The sequence below is a fragment of the Pollicipes pollicipes genome, unplaced genomic scaffold, assembly GCF_011947565.3.
Source record: "Pollicipes pollicipes isolate AB1234 unplaced genomic scaffold, Ppol_2.1 Scaffold_2555;HRSCAF=2994_pilon_pilon_pilon, whole genome shotgun sequence".
Classification (NCBI taxonomy): domain Eukaryota; kingdom Metazoa; phylum Arthropoda; class Thecostraca; order Pollicipedomorpha; family Pollicipedidae; genus Pollicipes; species Pollicipes pollicipes.
Window position 1 is genome coordinate 39536696 of NW_023596136.1, and position 18242 is coordinate 39554937.

Genomic DNA, 18242 nt, shown 5'->3' on the forward strand with positions numbered 1-18242 from the left:
TTATGCATTGGAATAATGGATTCGAAAATTCCGTTTGACGTTATCTCTTTGAGAACTCCTATCATTTCTGTGAAATTTTCAGTTTCAGCTGATTTTCATCTCAGTCATTAATCCCCGTTCCATCTTCGTGATATGCAGGTGATCGCTGCTGCTTGCAGATCTGATTCTTCACTCAAATGCACCAGATTTCAATACAGTACCGTTCTATAGATATCTGCAATTTCATCCCTTTCTTTATCGCGAGCACATCATTATGGATATTGCAGGCCGCGAAGAGATTCCGATACATCCTCGCCAGACCACTCGAGTAAACTTAGTCGTTTCATTAACTTCCCGCCGTTCCTTTCAGAGCTTACCTTGGCTAATGATAAAATACTAGTTGAATGGGACCCAGCGAGTGAGAGCCTCCAAGTCTAAAGAAGACAATAATCAGCGTCCGTAGCGGTGCAACTGAAAAATAACTGGATAATTATGTTTGGTTGAATAACAGCGGTGCGACTTCTCTAACTTAAAGAACAAAAATGAATTATTCTACGGCTCGGTAACTTATGAGCGGGGCTTACGTTTGAATCGTTAATGATATTGCACTCGAAAGTGATGCAAGTTCTTTCCAGAACAGGATTGGGTCGCATTTGCGACAGGCTTTGCACAATTATCAAGAACAGCCAGTGGATAGGCGAGGTGTCCACCGCGTCAAGTTGAAAGAATGTATTCGCTGAAACACGGATAGCGGAAGCGCAGTTTTCCGATTTTAACCATAATTAGGTAACGAAAAATATCAGCGGCCAACGACGAATCCTTTTACAACATATTTCCTAAGCGTTAGGAAACGAACGCTAGCATGCGGGCGAGAGTTAACCCGAGGAACATCATGTCATGGCATTCCATACATGCTAGACCGAAATTATGTAACTTTTTCGTTTAAATTTTTTAAATTTTTAACTTCCTTTTTTAACTTTAACTTTTTTTAACTTTTTAACTTTCTTTTTAACTTTCTTTTTTAACTTTTTAACTTTTTTGTAACTTTTTTTTCGTTTAACGTTTCGCAATCGTGACCTGTGTGCACAGCCCGGTACCGCTTGGCGGCTCTGATCCCCACCTACTTGGGCTCTCTAGAACCAGCTGTCGCTTATGCTGCTCGAAAGCTCTTGCGCCTCTTTTCAGAACTGGTTCAAGACTCCAGATTTCATTTCAGAATCAATTTTAAAAGGTCAGGCGGAGGCCAAATTAAGTAAGGTCCAAATTTGAAATCACTGGTTTAAGTCTTGCGACACATGTGCCCACACGTTTGTCATACACATGTGCACATACCATCCTTACTCAGGTGTGCTGGAAGAGTGCTTGTTATTATGTACCTGACCATTCACGGTGACCACCTAAATTGCCACCTAAATCTTGACAAGTCTGCTGATGTTAGCACTAAGGCTTAGCCACCACACATCGGCCATATCGCAAGTCATCTTCTACCGCCATCGGCAACCGTGCCCATTTGCACCCACTGGTTCCAGAGTAGTTCGCTTGCGCTCATTGATTTCATCTACGACCTCCCTTGACTACCAAAAGGATTCCATGTGGTCTGAAATACTCCAGCCGAGTGCATGTGAACCACGCAGCTGCCTGTCGGCATCAGCGTGGCCTCACCGGTGGTCCCAGGGTATCCTGAGATTCGGCTCCGAACGGTGAAGGCTGTATCTGAAGCGGAAAGGCTCAATTTATGGCCTGATCGTCGTACGCACGGCTCGGTAAAGGTTTGAAAGAACCCACCCCGCTGAGAGCGATCGGTCTCCAGAATGCTAAAAGCTCTCTGCCAGTTTGCGATGGTAAACAACCAGCCAAGAACAGGGCTGGCAATCTGATAATGTCTGTTTTGAAAACACAGAAGCGAGTCTGGACCGCGTCGGGGAAGTGCTGTGAGCACGGGACTTTGTGATGTTCTGCAACGAGCTCTTGGAATTACATGTGCCTTAACCAGAGTGAAAGTGGCGATAAAAATGAAATGAACAAACAAAAGTTATTTCAGACGTGCATCTCTAGAACGGTTTGAAGACTTACAGTACTATTCGGTAAATTGCGTTTTATCGGCTATTTTTCAGGAAATGGCTGTGTTGCCTTAGTCTGCAAAAAGACGCCTTGTGTGGCATGGGACAAAAAGGGTAGAATGGACAGGCGAGTTAGCAATTATAATCATGAAACTGATGCCAAAGGCTAGGCCAATGAAGCAAGTCGCCGATGGGAACCACACACATGCCGTCCACCAAGTTCATTGGAAACCCCGCCTGCCATCCAGGGGCGGATCCAGACGAAGGGGGGAGGGGCATGAGGCCGTGACCCCTCTTTGCAGTCTATGGGCTCCGAAGGAGGCTTAGGCTCCAAAGAGTTCAGAGTGGGCCGAACCAACGCAGTTTTTACGCAAAACGCAACAATCTTGACGTCTTTGGGCTTCCAAGCAACTAAGAACAGCCCGCAAGCGAAGCTGAAGGGCCCACGAGTAGCCAAAAACACATTATTTACTGAATGAGAGGGTGGTGGTTGGGAGGTTTTAGGGCTCATTACGCTGTCCAGAGATGCTCCGCTGTTTCCGGGGGCCCTATAGAGCCCGCGTTGTTGCTTGGGCCGTTCCCGTGTCGGGGCGCTTGCCAATCAAGGGCCTTCCACTGTTTCTTTCCATTCGCCCGGAAGGCTCTGTACGCCATAGCCGGTGGCCCCATGTATTAACCTGCCGGGGTCTTCTCAGTTGTATACAGGCCCCTTACTTTGGTCTCAGTTAACCTACCGACACACTGACGATATGCCCATGGACACTACATTGATCTAGGGCCCTTCCCATTCCCTGTCACTTGCTTAGGGTCAAACGTTCTCTTCGGAATCCCGTCTGTTAACCTGCTCGGGCACACTCGGTCGTTCGAGGCCCCCGAATTAACCTGCTCACGTACATAGCATTGTTCAGGAAAACTGCACCTCGGGTTTTGGTATTTGAGTGTAGGGCCCTACGTTCCTGTCCGGGACATCTGATAGTCCACTTGGGTACACTTGATCTTATATTTAGGAGTCTTTCAAACTTCCATGGGTGCTTCTTATTTTAGCGGAGGGCCTTGTGCCCTTGTCGGGCCCTTCTGGCAACCCGCTCGGTTACACTCAATTGTTCGGAGGTCATCTTCATTGGACCTTGGGTATTCCCATTTTGAATGGAGGGCCAACGCCCATGTCGGGGGTTCTATCTGCTAGCCTGCTCGGGTGCACTGGATCGTTTGGGGCCCTCCGCATTGTATCGTAAGTATTTATGATTGGAATGAAGGGCCCCACGCTCTTGTTGGAGGTCCCCCATCTGTAACCAGCTCGGGCACATCCAATCATTTACGGGCGCCCCATATTGTGCCTTGCGTGCCTTTTTCGAATGGATGGCCGTTGTTCTTATCGGGTCCCATCCATTAAGCTGCTCAGGCAAGTGGCGGATCCAGGAGGGGGAGGGGGTGGCACTAAACTATGGCCCCTTTGTGGCCCAAGGGGACTCATAGGCTCCGAAGGAGCCCATGACCGGCTGGACGGACGCAGTTTTCCAACACAAAACGTAACAAAATCGGACGGTTTTGGGCATACAGACGCCAAGAATGGTCATAAGCGAAAGTGAAGATCCCGTGGGCAGGCGAAGTTAAGTCTTCGCTCATTGAGAGGATCGTGTTTGGGGTGCATTTTGAGGCTTATTGTGCTATCCAGAGGCGTTACGCTGCTGTTCGGGGCTCTATATCTCCACTTACCTGGTCAACCCGATTGCTAAGAAGCCTTCCACGTGGTCCTTGATCCCTTTGCATTTTCTGGTAGTGCCCTACACTTCTGTTGTGGTATTATCTGCTAGCATGGCTGGGCACTCTTGATCAATCAGCAGTCCTCCACGAATTCTTCCCACTTTCCCGAAAGGTTCTATACGCTCTTGCCGCTCCTTCCCCTCCCCTCGTATACCGGGGTTCACTCAGTTGCTCAGGGACTCTTCATGTTAGTCCCGGGTCCTTTCCACTTGCTCGGAAGGCCTTGTGCAGTTGCTGAGGCCCATGTAAGGTAAGGCAGCGAGCCATTCGATGCTCAGGGGCTCTCCATCGTTTGCAGAGAACCCTTCACTCCTATCGGGGCCCCTTCTGTTAACCTGCCCGGGACACTTTTGATCGCACGGGGACATTAATTGACGCACACTGGTCTTCTGTAATTTCTCTTTGCTCAGAGGGCTGTGTGTTATGGCTCGCGGCTCATATGTCAGCATGCCCGGGGCACTCCTGATCGTTCAGGGACCCAACAAGTTGGTCTTGGGTTCTTCTCGCCTGCTCTGAGGACTTTGTACTTGTTAAAGGAAGCATCTTTGCTGGCCTGCCGCGGCACTCATGATCGCTCAGGTTTCGTTCCTATTGGCCTTGGAGCCTTAGTCTTAGAGCAGCAGTGGGACATGCGCCAATGTTTTTTTACGCGCAGATATCGAACATACTTTTACGGGTCGCCGACGTGTTGCATTTCTCTTTACCGTCAAACATTTTATTTCCACTTATTTTCTCGGCTAAGCTGCTATTCTCATGCTATTCATTCCCAGACACATTTTTGCAGCAACTGGCAGAGCTGCCAAATGTCTAAATATTGCATCACAAATCGCGATTCGTGTTCAAAGCTGGTATTAAAGGCAGCATTCCACGTTAAATGGGGGTTTTAACTGAAACAGCCATCTTGAAGACTTCTCGGTGTTATTCATTATCCTGCCTTTCTTAAGACGAAACCCCTCTAGTTTTTGAGCCAAGCGCCCGCAAAGGTATGGAAAGGTATATCGGGGAGAGCATTTCAAAGTCAGCTTGGCATTCATGACGTCATAAGAACGCCATTGAAATCCTGCCATTCCATAAGCCATGCGGCGACCAAGGCCAAGAAGTGCACAATGGTCGAGGCGTTCATGTCTGGCGTTCTTGAGCGCGCTTTTCAGATATAACGGCCGTCAACTGGCTCTCAATCAATGTTGTGCAAGGCACGATGACGTAATCAGACCATGACGCATCGAGGAGTATATTTACTTAAAGGAGAATTGTGATGTCAAGAGCAGTATTTTCCACTTAAAAAGTATAACAGTAGTTAGTGAGGTTGTTTCATCATATCTGATGCTTGCTTCAATATCTTCAAATGTGGAACATTCGTTTTAAACGCTTCCAGGCGGTTGAAAGCTAATCGGTGTTCGTTGACGCAACGATCCACGTTAACATACTTCAGACACAAAAAAGTCGATGATCACATTTTTCTTGACCTCTAGCACCATATGGTCATTGAGGTGCACACTTTGTGTGGAGTTTCTATCGTGTCATATCTAGATGATTTCGAAATGGACAACGCGAAATAGTCTGCGCGAGTTTTCTTACTCCTAGCTCAAAAACGAGAACATCTTAAGTTTTGAGAAGGGCATAAGTGTGAACTGCGTGTCATGATCATGGAATTGGCCGTCTCAGTTGAAAACCTCATAAAATGTTGAACAAACCACCCAAGTACATTGCTTGAATAAATGACAACACGGAAAAATGGTGTCATGCTAAAAGGACAAAATCCAAAATAGCAGCATGGGAAAAACAACAAGCATTTTGAAAATTTGCCAGCTGGCTTGTGCGGTACGCGCGAACGCTGCAACCTGTTGGTGGTGACAAGGAATTATATGTATATATATATATATATATATATATATATATATATATATATACAGGGGTGTAGTCTCCTATCAAGGTGTGGGGGCTTCAGCTCCAGGGCTTCAGTCAACTGTTTTCAATGTCGCCCTTTTGCAGTTCACCATTTTGCCGCTTCGACTTTTCGCCGCGTCGATTTTGTTATGTGTCGCCATTCCGCATTCGCCACTCAGGACTCGTAAAAAAAGCATTCGCCATATTGGATTTTCGTCTTTTTGTCACAAAACCACTGCCATCAGATCAAGGAAAGCAAAGATTGACTGAGGTACCGCTTACGGGCCTATTCAGAAATCACGTTGGATGAAAATTGGCTGCGGGTGTTGCCAGGTTCACTCCTTTCGGCAGAGGAAGTCAAGGAGTTTGTCCTGGCTGTCTTTCGTGACTGCAATCAAAATTTTGCAACCAGCGCAACTATTTTTGAATGTGCATTAACCGTGATGGCATCGAATGCACGCCTCTGCAGCGTTCATGGTCCTGGATACCGTCGCTTATGTCTTAGCTCGCTGCATTCGTAACTGCTTTCCGAAAAGTAGCAGCTACTGTGTCTTGGTTTAGTGCTGTCGCACGTGCAGTGTAGAGATTGCTTAGATTAGTTATTGATCGCGCACTGGATTTGGCGTCTTTATCCGGACGATAATCATCACGGATTCCACAAAAAGGAATAGGACTGTGATGGGCTGCTGCGCACATGACTGGTGACACGCATCGACATAAAATGTTGTCAGTGCGACTGCCCGCTCCCTCCTCGGTGACACACATCGACATACACTGTTGTCAGTGCGACTGCCCGCTCCCTCCCTTATGACACACATCGACATGCACTGTTGTCGGTGCGACTGCCCGCTCCCTCCTCGGTGACACGCATCGACCTACACTGTTGTTAGGGCGGCTGACCGCTCCCTCCTCGGCGACACACATCGACATACACTGTTGTCAGTGCGACTGCCCGCTCCCTCCTCGGCGACACACATCGACATACACTGTTGTCAGTGCGACTGCCCGCTCCCTCCTCGGCGACACACATAGACATACACTGTTGTCAGTGCGACTGCCCGCTCCCTGCTCTCGCAAGCTGTAACCTCGTGCAACTGCCACACTGGGCCATTGAAATGTGGGCCCGTTTCGACTCGCGGAGTGCTTTTGTAGCTAACATATTTTACCTTTGCCATTTTAACCGAGGTAGGAAGGCCGCATGTTGCTATAATTACATTGTTGCAAACATTTTGCACCTGAGCAAACCGCACTTTCGCAAAAATATGAAAATTTGACGGCACAACTATAAAAAACTGCCCTTCTTGTTGCTGAGAACCCCATGAAGCTGCGATTAGTGGTTCCTCAGCTGTTTGCTCCTAGGGAAAGTGACGAGTGGGGCCGAGTCCGCTGAACCCGGCCGCTCATCTTGAAAACTGTTTCCTCGTTAGAGTTTTCAGCCCGCGGCCTCGTTCGTAGCGCGTGGCACTCAGCCGTGCCTGCCTGATATCATTTACCAACATTGTTTGCCAGTTGAACTCGACCAGCCACAGCCCGGGCCGGTGGAAGGAGGTGCTCGTGCCCACGACGGGACGGGAGCCGGTCGACGACATCCACTTCCAGCAGCAGGTGACGCTGACGAAACTCACAGCCGCCACCGCCTATGACCTGCACATACAAGCCAAGAACAAGCACGGCTGGAACCGCGTCTCAAACACCTTCCACTTCTCCACCATCGGCAGAGGTCAGTCCATGTGGCCGTGGCAGGTAACGCAGACATCCTCTTTCAGTAGATACAAATCGGCTCACGTAGGTACCTTAGGGCGGGATTAGTTTGCAAGTGAACATTTGTAGGGTTCAGCTGTTTGTCCACCATACATGTATAATCTGCTTTCAAAGTACTGCGTCGTTATTCTTACTTTGTGAAATGCATTTGGTATAGATGATTCGGCGGGAAAAATATATTAAGGCATCGTCATTCCGCTTCCAATATCGAGGAGCCAAAGGTACCGGACAACTGATCAGCATCAGCTTAGCGTATACCCCTGAGCTGCACAGTCAAGGCAAGACACCACCCGCGCTGGCTTCATGTTACTGACAGTCTCTGCCTGCCCGGTGCAGCGATGGAGTCGCGCAGCCTCGCCGCCAACCGCGGCTCACGCCCGGCGCTCTATATTCACCTCTACTTCATCCTGGTGGGCGTGGTCATCAGGAGCATCGTCTGAGGTCACGGCACATGTGAGCGTTATAGCGAGGCGGGTGTGCTGTGAAGACGGCCGAGGTTTGGGCTGTCCATCGTGCCGCTGCCACCGCGCGTCGGGGGTTGGCGGCCGGCCGGTACGGAACGGCCGCCGTCCATGCCATGCGACCGAGTATTATGCAGCGAGCCATGTTCTTGGGTGTGCACATAATGCACAACTTTTTCCCGTTGTCTGCACACACCTGTATATCGTTGTACATGGGAGTCAGACACAGTAGCCGTTCGACCGTGTCCCGCGTCTCATAGACCACAGCTTTCTGGCCCAGCGGCCGCAACTTCTTCTAACTGCCGCTAGATGTCAGATGAGGTCTTTCCCTGCGCTGGTAGGCTGCGCCGTAACACTTTTGTCTGCAATTATAGCCTGAAATGCTGGTTGCACCGACAGTCATACTGGATATATGCTCAGCGTTATACGGGCTTAACAGCTCCACGGCAAACATTGAAACGGCATTGGAAACTGCCTGGAATAACGTGCCTCAATGCCGTACTTAGTGTTACACGCCACTCACTTCAGCCGCTACGCTCTGCTCGGGGCCCGTCCACCCGACGATGTCACTTGCCAGGCGGCATTCTGGTCCCGGTGTAGCACGCTAATGCGATTGCATGACTCACTGTTGCTGCTTTAGGGAAATTCTCATGCCATTTGACCACCTGGTTCACCTTTTCTATGTTTCTATATTTCACGAATGCAGTGGTCCTCCGGCCCTCTATTTCCCTGATCTTCCAGCTATTTAGTTCACAATTAGCTCCGTCGGTCCCGTGCACAGTCGGTCAGGTGGCCAGCTGGCTTGACCGCGCACAGGGACACTGGTTGGTGTTTGCCAGTTCGACAACAATGCGGCCTGGCCATCCGCTGGTCCGATGGCCGCCGGTCTGCTGGTCTACCGGCCTGCTGGCTTGGCGGCCGGGTGACCCCCCGTACATGATAAACCAGGCGAGACGGCGGCACCGGCGGTGAACTAGGGGCCGGCGAGCCTCTCACGCGCCCGCTGGGCCCTGTTGGCACAAGTTTTATCGCGTCACCAAATTTACCGGCTGAACTATGGCCGAGACGGGCCGCTGCCCAACTGTTCCCTGCAGACCAGGCCGACGATCTCTGCTTCCCAGCACCCTATAAACGCCGCACTTTGGACCGCACCGTTCGCCCGGAGCGAACCGGGCGCACGCCTAATTTATACGGTGGGTGGCGTCACTGGGAAGGGTCGCGCGCCTCGGGGATCGCGGCGGGGTCGCACCGCCGTTAGCTCCGGCTCTCATTATGGGCCCGCTGGGACGCCGGCCCGCTCCACCGAATGTGAAAGAAGCCCGAGTGAATAATTTAGCGCATGTCTGGCCGTGCGGTGTTGTGCGCGGTAATGTATTGCTCCTTCCGTTTGTCGTCGTTTGCGGTCCGTTGCCCATGCGCGGGCGGTCATCAGATGTGCTTTGGTCGTGTTAGCGAGGATGGGCAGTGGTCGAGCGTGGAGTTTACGGGCGACTGTGACGCCGACTGTGGACTTCGATGAATTACGTGGTCATACTCGCTTGAGGCGCACTCCATGCGATTTCCCCAGCGTCGCTTAGTGCGCCACTCATCGCCACGCTCTGAACATTCATTGTGAGGTCGTTGTTTTCACGAATTGAAGTGCATAACTGGCGCACGAGTCATCGGTACATTGGCATGATTAGTTCGTGCTATGATAAAATATTCCACTTAACCTGGGCGCTGTCCTCGCATGTGGTGTCAGGCTGCCTACCGAAGCAGCATCAAACGCGCTTTAAGTCTCTATGCATAACAAAACTGATTTGTTTCTGCTCGTTCCAGATTCCTGCCATAGATATCAGCCACCCCGGTAACTGAAGACCATTCGCGGAAATGCTGAACCCCGGGGACACCAGTGCAAACTCAGTACGGCTGAGGCAGCGGCAGGACGCAGTCGGCATGGCCGGGTGTTTTCCCGCCGCCGTGGGCGGGGCAGCGGGTCCGGAGAGCAAACACAGATCGTGACAATGCCGAGGTGGGCTGGTGACCACGCTGACTCTGGGGTGACAAGCGTCGGACCTATGAGAGCACGCGCGACAGCTGCTACTGGCGTCCACGTGTGCCACAAGCCGCGTATGCCGGCTTGAGGATGTCACGTGCTGCGGGCGATACGTGTAACGTGTGAAGCACGGCATGTCCACGTGGCGAGGGTGGTGCAGCCACGGTTCGCGTATGCGCGCGTACGTACGTGCGCTAGTGTGTTTGTATGTGTGTGCGTGCGTGTGGCGTGCCTGTGTGCGTGCGTGCGTGCGTGCGTGCGTGCGTGCGTGCGTGCTCGTGTGCGTGCGTGCGTGCGTGCGTGCGGAGCGTGGAGCACCAGAGCCCTCGGGCGGTAGCCCACCGACGGATACGAGCGCCCTACATGTTTTCTGTGTACTCCGTGGACCGGTCTAGTGCCTTGATGGAACAGCCACGGACCGTATGCCTGCTGTCGAATAGCGTCGAACCACAAATAAACGGTGTCGTCGACCGGTAGGGTGTACGGTGCCCCTGTGCATAGGTGCGTCACATGTGTGCATACGCAGTATTCTGGTGTAAATACATACAATCTTATTGTTTTATGTGATTACCTCGACTTTTCGTCAATTCAGAATCGGACGCATCAGTAGATAAATTTGTGCTCCTTGATTGTGATCTATCGATTGAGAAATGTTCTTTTTTAAGTAAATGAGGCCGAGGAATATATTTACAAAGCTTCATTAGCTGTCAAAAACTTTATCTTAAAGTTCATGGAGAGCGTTGAGCGGATACTGCGCTTAAACAACCGAACGCGCCCAAACTCAGCCACTTAGCCAGTCGGTGACCACCAACGGTAAGCCACATTACACGGGTATACGCAATGTCGCAGCCCAGGCTCATTCGTGAAAGCTCGCGATGCACTTTCTGAAAAACGCGACGGAACTTACCCGCACGTCTTTTACTCGAAACTCGACCGACTTGACAATCCTTCGGGCTAAGTGGACGTGGAAACTCTTCCACTAATAAAACCGATTCGCTAATGGATTAGAGAGCTGATTGCGTTCACCGCTTTCACCGCAGTTCGCCTCAGTTAGCCCCGAACTAAACCACTTAATCTTCCATTGCTGTCGCCGGCCCGACCGGCCGTTGATCGACTCGCGCCAGATAAGTTCGGCAGCGTGGTTTATGCCGGGCGTCTCCGCGAGGCACGATTGATCTGAGGGGTGCCCCGAGACCCCGCAAGAGAGCGTAGTCTGCCCTCACTTGTGGAGAGTACGTGGACCGGCTGGTGACCAGCCTAGGCGGGGGCGCCCGTTCATCTATCTTCATTCGGCGCTGGCGGTTCGGCGGTATTCAGGGTGCAGCCCAAGCAACTGGACGCCACGACTGAATATCTATCGTCTTACATTTACGGCAGTGCAGTGTTGTGCACTGAGACGTACAGTGCCCGTCGTGCTGGGTGATGAAATCCACTTTTTTGTCATAGGACCACGCTTGTTACATGTTCCGCTGTGTTTTTTTTAACTAAAAAAAGATCGCGTGTGTGCCATTTTGCGGCGACATATAATGCTCTCAAACATTTCAAGCCCAACTATTTTCCTCTTGTCTCTTGTTTACACTCACCGGGGATGGGGTCACATGGACCCCTAAATTGCTCACATTGTAAATTCTGAAGTCTAAAGTGTTAGTTTTATACTTTAAAGGAACGTGAATGGAAGCGTTCCCAATATTTGCACACCCCAGTCTCACCCATCGACATGCTTTGACACATTCGGCGTCATTTGCACTGTTGGCGAAAACACAAATGTGACGTTATGTTATACCGTCTATCCACCATGGGCTAGCTTCGGCTTGGTTAGCATTCAGAGACCAGCAAGCCTGTAGAACATTTTTGTGAGGGGAATATGAGAGTCAGGTTTTCCGGGTGAGCTTCCGACTGCATAAAACATGATAACGATGCATTGGCCGTTCTCTACTCATCAAGATGATTGTTTGCTCGGTGAAGCAACACCTGCAAATCATTGAAACTCTTCCAATTCGCACATTAATTCAGAGTATTTAGTAAACCCGGGTATCATCCGGCGAACACATCTTCCAATGATCTAGAAACCCAGTGTTATCCCTATGGTATGGCTTATGAAAAAAGGCCTAAAAGGTCTCTCACCCTCCCCCCCAACCCCACCCCCAAGCCTGATCAGCAGCCGCTCGCACCCTTTTCTCCCAAAAGGAATGCTTAGAGACCAGAGACGGTCAACCCCACGCACAAACGTACTCTCTGCGCGCCCCGAGCCAGGCCCACCACGGGCCTGGTGACGACGCTGCCCGCCGCTGAGCGCTGCTTTCCGGCGAGAGCTTGGCACGAAGCGCCTGCAATTAAATGGGCGGCGTTACCGAGACTAATTTACCATCGCATTAGTTACTCTGAATGTATCCCACTTGACTTTACGATCATGCTATGCAAATTGCTTAACACCTCCAACAAAAGCTTATTTCTAACGGCCAGCATGCGGGGTCGTTACCATCATGCAGACCTGTGGTTAGCACGTGATATAGAAATTAGCTTGTGTTTTAATGTCTTATTTCGGCTGGCCATTTATGGGCGCGTTCGTCCAACGGAAATAATTAGATGGAAGTTTGGTAACGTTCAGCAAGGAGGAAGCTTCGAGTGCCCACAGTTGCGGGATTACATTCAGGAAGCTATGGAGGCCACTTTAAACGGTGACATACATTAAATAGCTTTCACTCGTGTCTGGAACAGCGCGTTTGAAAGATATGAAACGCCACCTTTTAGGAATGTGCCCTCACGCTCGTATCTTTCACGTGGGCCTAAACAATCGTATGAAAGTCTTGAGCTCGTACTCAAATAGATAGCCAAAACATAAAGGAATGCATGTGCGTGCAAGCTTGTGAACAACACTACAACACACGCTTGCGGCTAAAAACATTGCTTATACGTGAGATCAGATCGACATAGAAGCGCCGTATGATTACGAGCACAATAGTTGTGGCGCTTAGGTAGTGTGCCCATTGTGACGCTTTTGGCTACAGCGCCTCCTTCCGTCTGGCGATAGCGGAAACATGTGGCACACATCCAATCATATTCTTTTGTTGGATCGTGGCAAAAAATGCATTCATGTGTGCCCTTAAAAAGAAGAAGCGACGCTCTTGATTGCTGACCTTGCTCAACTACAACGTACCCATGAGCTAACAATTGTTTGGGTGCAAATCCTGTAGAAATGAGACGTTTGCTTTCCACCCAAGCAAGAATTCGTTACATCCATGTTTGCCGGCACAAGAGCCGACCGGTAAGGTCGTTCACACCATTGTCCATCGATTGGACAGCCCATTCAGGTGCTTGGCCGACCTGCGATGGGCTCGGCACCACCTGCGCTCGGCCTCATGAGCCGCCCCACATGCATGGCCAGGCCCTCAAGTGAGTGATTTACAAACGGTTCGGTTTAACTCGCGACAAATATGTCGTTATCCAAGTGCTGGCGCGCACGAAGTGGGGCGCGGCATTCGAGCCGTCGGCCGGTAATTAGGCCCAATAGCCAGCGGACATAACCGTCACCTCGGCTCGCACCGGCTGCACCGGTAGGCCCAGCGGCACTTGATATATGGACCATTCCGGTACTACATAAAGCGCTTGCATGACGCCCGCCCGTCAGCTGAAAGAGTATCCCAGCGTCATTAAGCAGCCGGCTGCAGACGCGCCCGGCGCATGACAATGGTGTTCGGTGGATGTCGCCCGGGAGGCGGAGCCGTCGGGACGATGCCACGGTCTGCCGTGAATTATCGTCATCCGGCGCCGTGCGGCTGCGGCTGCGAACGGCGACCTTCGCGGTCCATTTGCCCGGCTGTCTGCGGGCCTATTTCGGAGGTCGATGGAGCCCAACTGACGATGAGCGATTGCGTCGGGCTGCCGTCGCGCCGGCACGCGGCGCGCCTTGAGGGCGCTCCTGGCCGCGGCGTCCACGCGCCAGGAGGCTCCCTGGCCGGCCGCCGGCTCCTGATCCGCCGGCTCCGCCAGAGGCTCCGCCAGTGGCCCCGCCGGAGGCCCCGCCGGAGGCTCCTCCGATCTGCGCCATGCGCCTTTGTCTCGCCCCGCCGCCGCCGGCTGCAGTCAGCCTCAGTAATAACTCAATTAAGCGCCGCACGGTTACGCCCGCCACGGGACCCCCGGGAGAGGGGAGCGCCGGCCGGCGCCCCGGGCCACGCTACCAGTGACGTCACGGCGGAGGTAGACGACGCGGCCCGGCCGTTTCCGCTGTGTTTGGTCACGCCGCTGACGACGAGGTAATGGCGCCGCCGCTCTATAATGCAGGAGGACGGCTCGGGAGTGAAAAGCGCCGCGAATCGTCGCGAGTACCGCCGATGGTCGCTATCGACGCGACGGTGGGGTCGGTGATAAAGTGGCGAGGCGAGGCCGCGAATAAAAACGCCCAGAAGCGCTCGCGGCCCGCTATGTAGTGGGCTGTGTAGGTACCACGCGAACGCGAAACGCCTGGGGAGGTAAATGTGAAATGGAGACCACGGGCTGATGGCTTTACTTGGTGCACTGGTTAGAAGGGTCTCTTGGGCAGGGCAAAGCATTCAGGAAAATGTTTCATGGAAGCAAGCATAGTTGCATGCATACATTTGTGTTACCCTGGTAGTTTTCATAAAAACTCGCAGTTACAATCAATAGGTTAGTACGTGAGCGTGAAGCATGCAGCGCAAAGGTGACATTATGGATACACCATGTGCATTCAACACCTGACATGCCCATGCTTACATAAAGCATCAACAGCAGTTTATATATCGCTGTTCCCGCCATATATCACCCTGAAGCAGAAAACAGACACCCGTGCTGACCAGCGCTACAGTTCCATGCAGGGGATTTTTATTCGCATGTACAGATGCAGCCTGCAAAACAACGTCTACTCAGCGTGAGCGATAAAAAGAATCTGGTACTCATACATCCCAGGAAGGCGGACGGGGAAGGAGGGGGGGGGGGGGGGGGGGGGGGGGGGCGGATGTCGGCCGCAGGCCAAAACGGGAGCCTGGTGATCGTCACCATTAAAAAGTTACCCGCCCTGGCAGCAGAAAAGAGTGCGAAAGAGAGGAAGAGAAGAGAGCCCTCTCAGGAAATTGATTGAGAGCGCGTGCGTTTGAGACGTGAATAAGAAACACGCACGGGCTGACAAACAGAATTGGAGAGGATGCTTTGGCCGGTACATAATACATGCAAGGATGATGGAACCGTGGCACCGAAGTGCACCGTGTCATTTGACCCCATCACCTGCCTCTACCTTTCTTTCCCCATCACACCCGATATGTGAACCGCTCTTTCTTCGCAGTTCTCGTAAGCTTTCACATTCCATCCCGCAAACTCTCATCCTCGCGCCCACACTCCTGCCATCCACGCTACCCTGCGTGCACCTGCACGTCTCTTTGAGCCTACAGGATATCTTCAATTTAGAATTCTAACACACTCTTACTGTTTTTTTTTGTTCCTACTCTTTCTTCCCTCCTCAATCCAGCCCACTTACCCTGTCTATTGTCTAGTCTCCACATTTATTCTGCTCTTCTATCTGCTATATAAGGCATACCATAGAATTAAAGCTGCATCAATGTAGAACCTGGACCAATAACCTCTTCCACTTGTCAGTCTCCAAACGTTTTAGGGATTCTGCATCTTCGGACTTCGACTGTCCGGTGCTTCGTTTTCCACTCGATAGAACTCAGGGGTCGATTGCAGTCGATGAAGACGTAGCCAGGAGTGACTACCTAGTTTTTATGTTTTGTTTACAAATTGTCATTGCAGCTTTTGTAGTTTACGTTTGGCTGTCTGGTAAAATTTTCGGATAGATTTGCATGCGAATGTTTTGTTTGTTGTAGCATAACATATCGTAGAGTGTAATGGCTTTTATCTAAACAGTGCAAATGACATCTCACTCATTCTGAATGTTATATTACCTCCGTTACCTTCCTACATATTTCGCTAACATGAGACCAAGGGTGGTGGCGTCTTAGCTGCCCAACATCGACGACAAAATACATATGACATCAGGGTAGTGGGTGAGGGTTTCAGGCTCTTGATTACACACACGAATTGAATCCGTTTGTGACGCTGATAAACGCCATTTTTGGTGTCTACTTACTAGGCTGGCAAAACGCATGGAAGTAATCTTATTTCGGCACGTAAGTGAGAAACACGTAATCTTACCGTGGAGGCCGAACTGCCCCAAGGCTTAGCTTTTCGGCAAACCAACTTCCACGCGGGGTCAACAGCAAAAAACTAATCCAAACACGCTTGGAGAGGAAATTGGAAAGCGCAGACAGGGACGACGGCGGCGAATTGTTTACCGCTGAGCCGCGGCGGCGGTGTGGTGGTGATCCAGTAAAGGCTCCTGGGTCATTGACAGAGAGCGGGAGGAAGGAAAGAAAAACGGCCACACCCGAGGCGGGGGCGAGCGTCTGAAGTCGAACTGACCGCGGGCGCAGCAACCGGAGGGGTCGAAGGTCGGCGAGGGCGCGGGCCGAAGGCAGCGTGGGATCTCGGGTAAAGCCACGCCGCTGATGCTGCTTCTGCTCGTGCCGGGGATTGCGGAGGCGACTATGACGTATGTCATGACATGGTCGGGCGTTGTGTGTCGACTTACTAATTTGAAACACAAGTATGAGAAGAGCATCTGAATCGCATGAAAGAGGTAAACCTCAAGCCTAAAACAAGGGGACGTTCGCATCCCCGCATGTGTTGGGGACTGTTATACGAGAATAAGGCACACAAAAAGCAAAAAATCGACATACCAGATGCCAGAACTGAATGCCAGGTAGAATCAGCGAGAATGATTCGCAAACAAAACTATCAGCCAAAACGTGAGCATGCCTGTTATTGATTTAGCTTCGATTAAATGACGAGCAGCAGCTGTTTTTCACGCAATTGCTTGACGCGTTGCGGGGGGCATGCCCGACACCGATGACTGGCTGTTTTGCTTTCTTCTTCTTCTTGGCTTTTCACCAACATGTTGATGAAATGGTGCGTGTAATAAAGCTATTTGGCACAGAAACGAATTCCAATCGATGCAATTTCTACCCGACCGATAAATGCTCTTTTTTCTTTTCCGATGTCCTCTTTCACTGGCCTGTAGTCTTTATCTAGTGAGCTATGAAGTGGGACAACGTTGCGCAAGCTTGTCCAAGAATCTCTCGATGACTGTAAAGGCTTTGTTACACTAAAGGTTTAATTGACCGTGGACCTGCCGCCACTTGCCCTCATTCCGGAAAGCATTTCCACTGACACGATGCGTTCTCGACATACCACGTGAAAGGAAGAAACTAGATTCACGAATGGACGGATACATCACAGCTTTTTGCCTTCACCAAAGATCGTGACATTCTACTGCGTTTCGTTTTACTTCCCTCTCTTCGGTTTAGGTGGACACGAGTTAAAAACCTTTCCGCAAAGTAAGCTCGCAACGATGGGGGTGGTCTGGCTTCGCTCGACTGCCGCACCCAATCTCAGCCGCCCTGACTGAGACAGCCCTGGGAACCCAGATTCTTGCTCCGGGCTGAGGCCCGCATTGAGCTGCTAGCCGCGGATCGGAGGCCGCGAGCGGCTGATTTGTGTCAACGCTGCGGCTGCGTTTGAAGTCGCCCTGCACCGGGACGTCGGCACATCTGCCGACGCGGCGGGCCCTGACAACACTCGCAACGGATTAGCAGCCGCGGTGGCGGACGAGTGGATCGTCGCGCCGCCGCTCTGTTGAATGATGACGCGCACGACCTCAGCCCCATCCCGTCGGCGTTCTCGGCCGACAGGCGTCGTTAGTTCCCGTGGTTGCCGTAGGGTCGGTGTCAACGGCGTCCGTAAATTCGCGTCGCGCGCTGGTCGCAGCGTCAGCAGGGACCTGTTCCGGAGTAGGGCCGGCCGGGTATCGGGGCCTGACGTGACCGCCGGACCTTTGTGTCGGAGCCTGACGTGACCCGCCCGTTGACCTTTGATATGCACAGGTGGTGTCAGCCGTCAGAAGCCGAGGGACAGCTCAGTGGCTCGGGAACGTCCACTCTGAATTGTGCACGATTGCAGTTAGCACGCATGGAGTCTGGGGGTCGTAGAAACGTTTCCATGAAAGCTGAGAGCCGCGTGACGCCTTTGAGGCAATATCTCGTGCTATTATGCAATAGGTAATGCGAGTGATGGGACAGATGTCATGCTTCAGACCTAAAGGTCTGGTTCAAATACCACATCAGCATACGGACACCGCTTGGCGCCCATTTATTCTCAACTCCATTCACAGTCGTCAGTTTGTTGGGAACGGAGAACTTGGCCTTTTCCTACCTTGACGTCAGG

At 51.6% G+C, this 18242-nt stretch overlaps 1 protein-coding gene across 1 annotated transcript in view; it reads left to right on the forward strand.

Moving 5' to 3' along the window:
* The window catches only part of LOC119103800 (contactin-3), a 43167-nt gene extending 32658 nt beyond the window's left edge, over positions 1-10509 (forward strand). The window contains exons 10-12 of the mRNA XM_037227457.1: positions 7200-7410; positions 7788-7904; positions 9731-10509. Of these exons, the coding sequence (XP_037083352.1) occupies positions 7200-7410; positions 7788-7891 (315 nt within the window). The 3' untranslated portion in view covers positions 7892-7904; positions 9731-10509. The remainder of the gene's footprint in view (positions 1-7199; positions 7411-7787; positions 7905-9730) is intronic.
* The last annotated feature ends 7733 nt before the right edge of the window (positions 10510-18242 follow it).